This window comes from Callospermophilus lateralis, chromosome 7 (genome assembly GCF_048772815.1).
Source record: "Callospermophilus lateralis isolate mCalLat2 chromosome 7, mCalLat2.hap1, whole genome shotgun sequence".
NCBI classification, from domain to species: domain Eukaryota; kingdom Metazoa; phylum Chordata; class Mammalia; order Rodentia; family Sciuridae; genus Callospermophilus; species Callospermophilus lateralis.
Genome location: NC_135311.1, coordinates 141209831 through 141220486, shown reverse-complemented (window position 1 = coordinate 141220486; position 10656 = coordinate 141209831). Strand labels below are relative to the sequence as shown.

Sequence of the window (10656 nt, the reverse complement as noted above, 5' to 3'; positions counted from 1 at the left end):
TGAACAGGGCAGCGAGGCTAGTTGAACCCTGGGTGCCTGAACTGGGGCAGGAGTCACAGGAAGCAATGCCGGCGTCACAGGAGGGCTTTTTTGAGGGGCCGCCTTGTGTCACAGGGTGTCTGTGGAAGTGGGGAGCCCCGGGCCATCGTGTGTGTTCAAGCAGAGACTGAGAAGCCGTTGCTGGTGGTGACAGTGGGCGTGACTGCCCAGGTGGCTCCTCCGGGTCCTGCTGTGACGGCCGGGGCCTGCCTCACCTGTGCAGCTGCGAGGTGCCAGGCCCCGGGCAGCACATCCGAGCTGGGGCCCTCAGGCCGGAGGCAGTGCCCTCAGGGTGCTGCCTCTCGGGACGTCGCGGAGGAGAAGAAACTGCTCCTGTCCGGAGGAGGAGGCTCATCCCAGGAGGGTCTGAGCAGCCCTGGGAGCAACTGGAAAAGCCTGGGGCCCGTCCTGGTGACCAGAGCGGATGGGCTCAGCCTGCGTCTGCCTTGCCAGGGGCAGCTCCTCAGGGCAGCAGGTCAGTGGCCAGAGGAGATGCAGGAGCCCAGGACCCACCGGGCCCTGTGGGCCCCTGCTGTGCCCCAGTGTGGAGTGTCAGGCAGGCTGGAGGAGCAGACCCCGGGGACGGGCCAGCGCCCCGACAGCCGGGAAGCAGCAGGGCTTCCTTCCCACTCGGTCTCCTGGTGGGAACCGCGACCTTCCAGCTGAGGATGAGGTGGAGCGGCCCACAGTGCATGGTTTGCCAAGATGGGCCCTGACCGGCCCTTCCAGCCGCTGCCCGCCACCGGTTCCCCACCTGCTCAGTGGGTACAGGTGGGGCACAAGGGGTCCTGGGGCTAGGGACACGTGGCCTCGGCACCTCTGTGGGGCTGTGCTTTTCCTCAGCGGCTGCAAGTCCGCCAGTGGAGTTGTTAGGCGCCCGGCTCCCTGCAAAGGCCTCCTGAGGAGTGAGGACCGCGTGGTCCCCGAGGTGCGGTGCCTGGGGGCAGCAAGCACCCCTGAGGGTGGGCTGCACTGTGTTGGGCGTTTAGGGCCCGACTCGCCGTCCCCTCTGGCACCACCGACTGGCAGGACCTGTGGGTTTCAGCCCTCGGCCGCCCCAGCTGGACGGGCGGCTCATTCCCCCGCATGGTGCTCAGCGTCACAGCCCCAGAGGTCCTGAGTCCCTCCAGCGTCCCTCTGTGGTTTCAGCCCCGTTTCCAGCCGCTCCTGGCCCAGCCTGAGATCTTAAAGCACAGACCTGCCTCCCCACCTGGGGGCCTGGCTCAGTGGCACCCAGAATGAGGCCCGCCCTCTCTCCCTGCTTTTCCCACCATGGTCCCTGGGACACCGTGGAGGCCCCAGGAGCAGCTTGGGCAGGGCTGGCTGGAGAGCAGAGGAGAGAACTGAGGATGCCCGGCCTTAGCTTTCCTGCTGCTGCCTCGGCCACTGTCCCTCCAGCACTGGGCACGCAGCTGCTCTGGGAACCGCAGCCTCCTGTGGCCAGAGTCCAGAACCTGCCTCCCTTCCTAACACGTGAAGCTGGGCCTCTGCAAGGGCTCTGCCAGCGTCTGGGCACGGTCACACCCACCAGGTGCCAGGAGAGGCCAAGGGACGCACCCCAGGCAAGTGGTCAGGGCACTCTCTGTGGCCAGGGCTGTCGGCTCAAACCCACCTGGCCCTGAGTGTCTCCCTGGAGCCTCTCGCTCACGGTCCCCTCGCCAACACCCCGCCTCGGTCAGTACTGCCCCTTTCCTGTCTCTGCAGATCCTGAAGGCCCCGGCCAGCCGTGAGCTCTGAGGGACACTTCTCCCTACAGCCTCCGTGGTTGGCTTCATGGGGGCCAGGCAAGCAGATGCAGTTTCGTAGATACCAGCAGGACAATGGCCACAGACCCAAAGTAGACATTTCCTGTGAAGATGTGGGGCTTGCAGCGGGTGCTTTGGAAGTCGGCGAAACCCTGACATCTACTCCCTCTCAGTCCCCTCTTCGGGGACAGAATCTCAGTGCTGAGCGACAAGGCTGTCCCCAGGGCCAGCCTCAGTGAGGCACAGAACGCTGTCCACTAGGAGGGCACCACCCCGGGACCTGAGACCGGGAGGCATCTTGCGTCCCTGCGGGAGGACTTCTGTGGCTAGCTGGGTCCTCCGGGCAACGCCCTCTTTCCGCGCATTTTTGAGAGGCGTCCTTGCAGAGAGGCACGGCTACTATTTTGGTGTGTTTATTTTCTCTGCCGGGGGAGAGTAGCAGCCGCTTTTCCTGAGAGAACCTCAGGAGCCGCTCCCGCGAGGCGCGGGCTCCGTGCCGGGCGAGGCTCCATCCGTCCTCGGGGTGTATTTTTGCTCCCCACCGTCTCTCCCTCCACCCTCGGTCCTGGGTTTGCTTTCTTGTAGTTAAATATGCATCCTTGCGGTGGCTCTTGGGTCTTTGCGCGATGGCTCAGAACCTTCTGCTGAGCGTCCTCCTGGCCAGACAGCCCTGGCCAGGGGATCCAGGCTCTGGGAGGGGCCGGGTCCCATGGTGCCCAGGTCTCCCCCAGTGCCCCCCGGGAGCCTCAGACACACTCGTGCTGGGCTCCCCCGGAGCTGCTGCGCGGGCCTTCCTGGGACAAGGGTCCTGCGTCTGCTGAACAGGGCCCTCTGCTCCCCAGGGTCCCCCGGAAGCCCCAGCCCGGAACTCTGTGGGGTTGTGCAGAACCCACCAAGCTGACTTTCCGGAGCGAAGTACCGATCAGCAGGGACGGTCCAGCCCTGATCCAAGTCTGTCTGCTTAGGGTAAGATGGAGAAGGGACAGGGCCCGACCCTGGGATGGGCCAGCTTGTGCAGGGGCCAGTCCTGGACCTTTGTCCTCACTGCCAGGAGCCCAGGAGGCGTGGTCCAGGGTTCCTGGTGGGGAGGCCCAGGGGGAGCTGGGCAGCTGCCCCAAGAGCGCAGACGTGAGAGGAAGTGGGAGGTGCAGCAGGCCCGGAGACCTGCCGAGGAGCTGGTGGGCCTGCCCGCTGACCGCCGTGGCATTCCGTAGGGGCCATGGTGGGGTCACCGTGGCGGGGGCTCAGCTAGACACAGAAGCCAGACTCCCGACTTGGGCCCCAGAACATTGCCACCCACTGTCCTGCCCACCCACAGCTTGTCACCACTTCACTCCTCCGGAATGCTTGCGGGCACGTTGCCCAGGCAACCAGAACGCCAGCGCGTTGCTATCCTTCCTCTCCTTCGAGCCCCTGCGAAGGCTGTGGAGCAGCCTCCGGCCCAGCACCCTGCAGGCTCCCTGCTCCAGCACCCAGGAAAGGGAGGGGCTCCTCCACGTGTGCGGCTCCTCAGAAGGGTGTGGAGGAACCACAGGGTCCCGCGGGCTCTCTTATAAAGAGCCAGGCTGCATTGTCCCCAAGACACCCTGCCACCAGGGCACAGGCATTGAGGCTGCCTTTCAGGTGGGGAAACAGAGGCACAGAGTGGTCACAGGAGCACCCGAGCTCACACAGCTGGTAGTCTTCAGCGCCAAGATGCCAAGACCCCACGCCATGTGCTTTAGAGCTGGGTCATCTGTGGGCCTCCCTGATCTTGAGGAGGAGATGACCACTCTGGCTGGTCAGGCGTGGGAAGGACAGGAGACGTCCTGCAACAGATTCCGCAGCCTTGGCCCTGGGGACGTTTGGGTGGGAGAAGTCTCTGAGGTAGGGCTTTCTGCTCTGCAGGGGTTCCCTGCACTCCTGGCTTGCACCCCAGAATGCCACAGACCCCCGGACAGTGACGACCGTGTCTGCAGACGTTTCCGCATGTGCTGTGGAGGGTCAGGGTCATTCCTAGGTGAGAACCAGCGGTGTGTCCACGTGGTCTACGTAGCCACAGGACACCCTGCATCATGGCCTGCCCGAGGCTCTGGGGTGGTTTGCTGAGGCCTGCTGTGCCACGGGACGGGGGTAGCCCCTGGGTGCGGTGCACGCCCTGGGCACCTCCCGGGTACCATGCCATCACGCAGACTGCCCAGGAGTGGTCTCCCACTTCTAGGTTATGGTTTTGGTTTTGGTTTCTCTAGTAGGTCCCTCGACCTGCAGGTAGAGGTGCCCGGGATCTAGCTCCTGAGCACAGACATCTTAGGTTCCTGGGTCCTGGACTCCGGGTCCAGGTCTGAGGCCACCATGCTGTGGTCCCAGCCAGGCCGTCCATCTGTGGGTCTCACAGGGGCCTCGTCTGGCTCGGAGGGTTGGCCTGCAGCTGTTTCCCGGCTCGTGCTCGGCAGAATGTGGCGGCTTCACGTGCAGAACTAGGAGCCCCTGCCTGGCCCACGGCCCCTCGAGCGTGGCTGTGGAGCCCTTGGCTGAGGCCCACCAGCCCCCTGGGAGCAGGGCCCCAGGGTAAGGAGCTCGTCTTGGAGCAGGCCGGGTGGGACCGCTGTCCTTGTCCCTTTCAGCTGGAAAATCCTGTGACTGCCAGGGGAGGTGACAAGCCACGGCAGCACACCCTCCCCCCAGGTGCTGCCCCGTGCGGCCCTCAGTGTGTGCCCCATCCCTGCCCCAGGACCCCTGGCTCTGAGCTACCTCTGGAGCAGGGGAAGTCCTGGGCCTTGACCTGGGAGCAGGACTGGGCCCGGCCATCGGGGGTGGGCGCTGAGATGACCCCAGGACTTGGGGTGAGGAGGGGGAAGAAGGCAGACCCTCGGGAGGGGCCTCGGAAGGCCTCTTGCCACCCGGAGCTTCCCGTCTGCGGCCACCGTGTCACCCTGTGCCGCTGCCTCCCCGGGAGTCACCCATGGCGTGCGCGTCTGGCATGGGGGGCTGCTGTGGCTCCCTCCTGGAAGGAGGGATGTTTTCCATCATGTTAAATGGGAGGCAGAGAGGCACGGCGCCGACGGGACATCGGAATGACATCAGGATGAATCAGGGGCAGGGAGGAGCAGCCCCGCGCTGCCTCCAGAGGAAAGCCAGCTGCAGGGCGGCGTCCCCGAGCAGGGCAGGGAGGTTGCTGTCCGGGCTCCCGTGGGCGGCCACCTGCACCCTCCTGGACGGGCAGCCTGGGGGACCTCTGGCCCGGGGCAGCCGGAGCCTCTTGTGAGAAGGGGAAAGGAAGGTGCTGGGGAGACGGCAGCCTGCTCTGGAGCACAGAAGTTCTGGGCTCTGAGGAGAGGTTGGGGGGGGTCCACTTCCCACCAATCACCGAGGCCTCGCTTCCCCTCAGGCACAGCTTCTCGTCCTCGTGGAACACACCTCTCTAGAGGTCAGGGTGGAGGCAAGAGGCCGGGAGGACTCCAGCTCCCCACCCAGACACTGGAGCTTGCTGGCTCATGGTGCTGGGGTCAGTCCACGGTGGACGGCCCTGTGGCAGGACATCATGGTGAGAGCATGGGGTGGAGCAGGACCACTCAGGTCACGACCGGGAAGGAAAAGAGAGAGAGGAGGAGACTGGGGTCCCGCAGTCCCCCTCAGGCACACCCCCTGTGACCCAAGGACCTCCCACCAGGCTGCCGCAGTCTCTGGCTGGGCACAAATCACGAGTCTCCACACAGCTTGTAGATTCAAACAGCAATTCTTTATTCCCGAACTCACACCGGCCGTCTACAAACACGCTCTGGGGGAATCTACGTTCTCTGCCCAAATCCACTTCTCCCAAATCCACTACTCTGGGGCTTCCATTCCTGCTGCATCAAGATACACAAGTTATTCGTCCACCCCCCGGCACCAGGCCCCACCTCTTAAGGGTCCCACCCGCTCCCAGCAGCACCAAGCTGGGGCGCAGCCTCTCCCACGTGGGCCTCTGGGGTCATTAAGGTTCCGACCGTAGGAAGGCCCGCCTACCTTGAAGCTTCACTCTCCCAAAGCTTAGCATTGGGCATGGTGGCCACTGTTCCCTGGACATCAATAGTCACTTCTTCCTCCAGCCCCTGGACTCCAACCTACACCTGCCGCAGTCTGGCTGGGCACAATTCAGGAGCCACTTGTCAAAAGAAACTAACTTTATTTTTAGAACCACACAAGATAAACAAAACAGCTCCTCAGGAAAAAACCCTCAGAGCCCAACTGCCACCACCGGCTTCCCACAAGCCACACACCCCCACAACCTCTTCTTCCCACAATCCTCCTGCTCTTGAGGCCGATTGGCTGGGCTGCATGGGCGGAGCCAAAAAAGTCCCCCAATGAGCAGCTCCGTGGTCTGAAAGGGCAGGGAAACAGCCCAATGAGCATCACCGCAGAGGAGCCAATCAGCTAGATGTTGCTGGGGCTGCTGTGAGCCAATCATCAGCTGGCAGTCTGAAAGGGCAGGGATACAGCTCAATGAGCATCTCCACAGAGGAGCCAATCAGCTAGGTGTTGCTGGGCCACTGTGAGCCAATCATCAGCTGGCAGTCTGAAAGTTTGCTGGAGCCCCTTCGGCTGTGGCTCTCAACATCTCCCCCTCTCTGTTTAAACAAGAAGCATGTGGCTTAGGGACCGTGTCTGCCTTAGGTTGTCCAATAGTACATATGGTCCTTACCCGTTATTGGATGAGCTGACCTCAGGGCGTCAGCCTCCTGTCTTAGGTTGGTACCATAGTAATTGGATCTTACCCGTCATTGACTACCAGTCCAGTATACAGCCACACCTGTGTAGAGGTCTTCGTACCAGCGGGGGGGTGAGGTTCTTTGCCTCACCTCTGTTGGCCCCCAAATTTTAGCTGAACGATCATGATAAACAGAAGGGAGGAAGATACACCAAGCCAGCTGACGGCTCCTTTTGGAAAAATTGTATCACTGATGACACCATCAGCATAAATACCCCAACACTACCAGAAGTTGCTGCACTAACAGATAGTTCACAATGCATACAAGTGAGTTCACAATGCATATAAGTGATACATAGTCCAGGCAAGTTCTGCAAGCAGTTCAGTGATGGCTATAGCAGAAGCTGTAGATTGGTTTTATCTTTGTCTTCATGCACTGGGATGAAGATAGGAATTCTGACAATAATGGCTAAAGAAAAATTATATAACATTATATAACATTCCAGAAGGCACTAAAAGAAAACAATTTTCTTAACAATTTACATTGTCTTCACTGAAGATAGGAATTCTGGCAATAATGGCTAAAGAAAAAATTATGTAACGTCCCAGAAGGCATTAAAAGAAAACAATTTTCTTAACAATTTACATTATCTTTAAGAGAATTATTAAATATAATGAAAAGGAAAGGTGAAAGTAAACAAACAGATCTGTTAACCTCCTTTTTTGTTCACATTTTAAAACAATCTTCAACAGCTGTGTACCCAATTTAAATTAAACCATTTAAATCACGTGAATAAAAAAAAAAAATTATTTGGATCCATTTTTTCATGAGCGCTCATCATATATGACATATGGACATACGTACATTCAAACACAAAACACAAGTGTGCACACATAATACATACGACACATAACATAATAGTAAAGGCCTTATAACTTTTTTTTTGACTCTATAGTCAAAAAATAGAACTGATCAGCAAAACATTAACCTAGGTCTGTATGAGCTCAAAAAAAAAAAATATGGGAAAGGGCAATAATAAAATAGATATTGAAAAAAGCATTCTGGTTCTGTCGCAGATGTAAGAATAACCAAACTGGAGTTCTGGATATCACATCTTCTTTTTGGTCTGTAGAAATCGCTTTAGTTAATCTGTCTGGAATCCAAATCAGCTGCTGTTCTCCCTGTGGAAACACATAAACAGACCCCCGATTCCAGGCAATCACTGGGTCAGGACCTTAGTTAATCTCTCTGGAATCCAAATCGGCTGCTGTTCTCCCTGTGGAAACACACAAACAGACCCCCGACTCCAGACAATTACTGGGTCAGGACCTTTCCATTGTCCTGTTAGAATATCCTTCCAAAGTACCTTGGGCTTATATACATTTTTTGGACACATATGCCTTTCCGCAGCACTAAGCCCTGATGAATCCAAATTTAAAAAGTTTAGAGTAAAAAGGGTTATTTTAAGTTTATCTTTGGGGAATATATACCCCTTCCCAATTCCTTCTTTTTGCTTTAATAAGTACATTTTAATAGTTTGATGAGCTCTTTCAACTATGCCTTGTCCCTGTGGATTGTATGGGATTCCTGTTATATGAGTAATGCCAAATGATGAGCAAAATTGTTTAAAAGAGGTAGAAGTATAACCAGGGGCATTATCCGTTTTTAACTGTTTTGGAACGCCCACAGTGGCAAAATTTTGTAAGCAATGAGCTATAACATCTTTAGTTTTTTCTCCGGCATGAAGGGAGCCCATCAAAAATCCAGAAGAAGTATCAACTGTAACATGCAAATATTTTAATTTTCCAAATTCTGGCAAGTGTGTGACGTCCATCTGCCAAATATGGTTAGGTATCAATCCTTTAGGATTGACTCCAAGATTAACTTGTGGTAAAAAGGTCACACAATTTTGACATTGTTTTATTATTTGTCTAGCTTGTTCCTTAGTTATTTTAAAACGCTTTTGTAAAGTATTAGCATTGACATGGAACTTTTTATGAAAATTTATAGCTTCTTCTAGTGTAGAGAAAATATGTATGTCATGTGTAGTTATATCTGCTAAATCATTGCCCAAACTAAGGGCTCCAGGCAATCCTGTATGTGCCCTGATATGTCCTATAAAGAATGGATCTTTTCTGTCCCAGATTAGACTTTGTATAGTGGAAAGCAAAAAGAAAATAGTAGAGGAAGGGGAAATCCTACCAGCATCTTCAAGGGATACTATAGCATTAACTATATACTGACTATCGGAAAATAAATTAAATACAGAATTTTTAAACATCACAAAAGCCTGTAATACTGCCTTAAGCTCTACCTTTTGAGCTGATTGTTTGGGTACTAAAAATGTAAAAGTTCGATCAGGTGTAACTATTGCTGCTGTACCATTATTTGATCCATCAGTGAATATATTTGGAGCATTCCCGATAGGTGTTTTTCTTGTCATTTTTGGAAAAATTACAGGATGCGATGACCAAAAAGACAATAAAGGATTAGATGGTAAGTGGTTATCAAATGAAACATTAGATTTGCACATGATTATTGCCCAAGTATTTAACTCATTAGCTAACTCATCAATTTGATTCATAGTATATGGAGTAATAATTTTATTGGGAGAAATTCCAAACACTCCCTTTGCTGCTTTTATTCCTTTGAGTATTAATTGTCCTACAGCCTCAGGATACCTAGTAAGAATAGTGTTAGGAGAATAAGATAAATGTATCCATAATAATGGGCCTTCTTGCCAAAATACTCCTGTAGGAATATTTTTTGTTGGTAGTACAATAAATAATAAAGGCAAACTTATATCAATTCTATCCAAATGCATATTTTCCATATATGTTTCAATGATTTTTAATGCCTTTCTTGCTTCAGGCGTTAACATTCGGGGTGAATTTGGATCTGATGGACCTTTTAGGATATCAAATAAAGGTCCCAACTCTCCTGTTGGTATACCTAGATAAGGCCTTATCCAATTTATGTCTCCTAATAACTTTTGAAAGTCATTAAGTGATTTGAGTTGATCTACTCGTATTTGAATTTTTGGTGGACGGACCATGGTTGAGGATAATAGAACTCCTAAATAATTAATTGGAAAATTTAATTGTACTTTATCTATTGCTATCTCTAGATTATAATTTTTTAATAAGTTTGTAAGTGTGGCATAACAGTCTAGCAATGTGTTTTTAGCTTTGTGTGCTAATAATACATCATCCATATAGTGAAATATTTGTAGTTCAGGATTTTGATTTCTAAGTGGCTGGATTGCTTTGTCAACATAAATTTGACACATAGTTGGGCTGTTAGCCATCCCTTGAGGGAGTACTTTCCATTCATATCTCTGATCAGGACCTTCATGATTCAGTGCAGGGATAGTAAATGCAAAACGTGGACTATCCTCAGGATGAATTGGAATTGAAAAAAAACAATCTTTAATATCTATAACTAAAACATACCAAGTTTTTGGCAAAGCAGACAATTGAGGAATCCCCGATTGTGCAGGTCCCATAATAATCATCTCATTATTAATGGCTCTTAAATCTTGCAATAATCTCCATTTACCAGATTTCTTTTTGATGACAAAAATGGGAGTATTATGGGGAGATACAGAAGGTTGTATATGTCCTTCTGCTAATTGTTGTTTGACCAGATCATGGGCTGCTAGTATCTTTTCTTTAGTCAGGGGCCACTGAGGAACCCATACTGGTCTTTCTGATTTCCAAGTAATTTTTATTGTCTCAGTGGCCCTTTCTGAAAATCCAACCCATGTCTGTCTGTTCCTTGATCTATTTGTATTGGTGCTGCTATACCTTGTTCTTGTTTTCCTAATCTTTTTCCTTTCCTAAAACCTTGTCTAGTCATAATAGTGGGTGCATTTTGGTTGATGTTATTTGTTAATGTCAAACCTAATTGATCTAGGACATCTCGTCCCCATAAATTTATAGGAAGATGATCCAATACATATGGCTGTATAGTTCCTTCACATCCTTCAGGATCCTTCCAATCTAATACCATTGCACTTCTATGGGGATTAGTCGCCACTCCTAGGCCTCGAAGCGTTTGAGTGGCTTGTTGTAATGGCCAATGTTTTGGCCATTCTTGACGAGAGATGATGCTAAGGTCTGCACCTGTATCCAGTAGCCCATTAAATTCATGTCCTTGAATATTTAGTTTTAGCATGGGGCGAGAATCTAAATTTAAAGACAGCA

At 52.7% G+C, this 10656-nt stretch overlaps 1 protein-coding gene across 1 annotated transcript in view; it reads left to right on the top strand.

Moving 5' to 3' along the window:
- The first annotated feature begins 744 nt into the window (after positions 1 to 744).
- The window catches only part of Ajap1 (adherens junctions associated protein 1), a 68181-nt gene continuing 58269 nt past the window's right edge, over positions 745 to 10656 (top strand). The window contains exons 1-3 of the mRNA XM_077110094.1: positions 745 to 810; positions 1744 to 1765; positions 3103 to 3301. Coding sequence (XP_076966209.1) covers positions 745 to 810; positions 1744 to 1765; positions 3103 to 3301 — 287 coding nt within the window. The remainder of the gene's footprint in view (positions 811 to 1743; positions 1766 to 3102; positions 3302 to 10656) is intronic.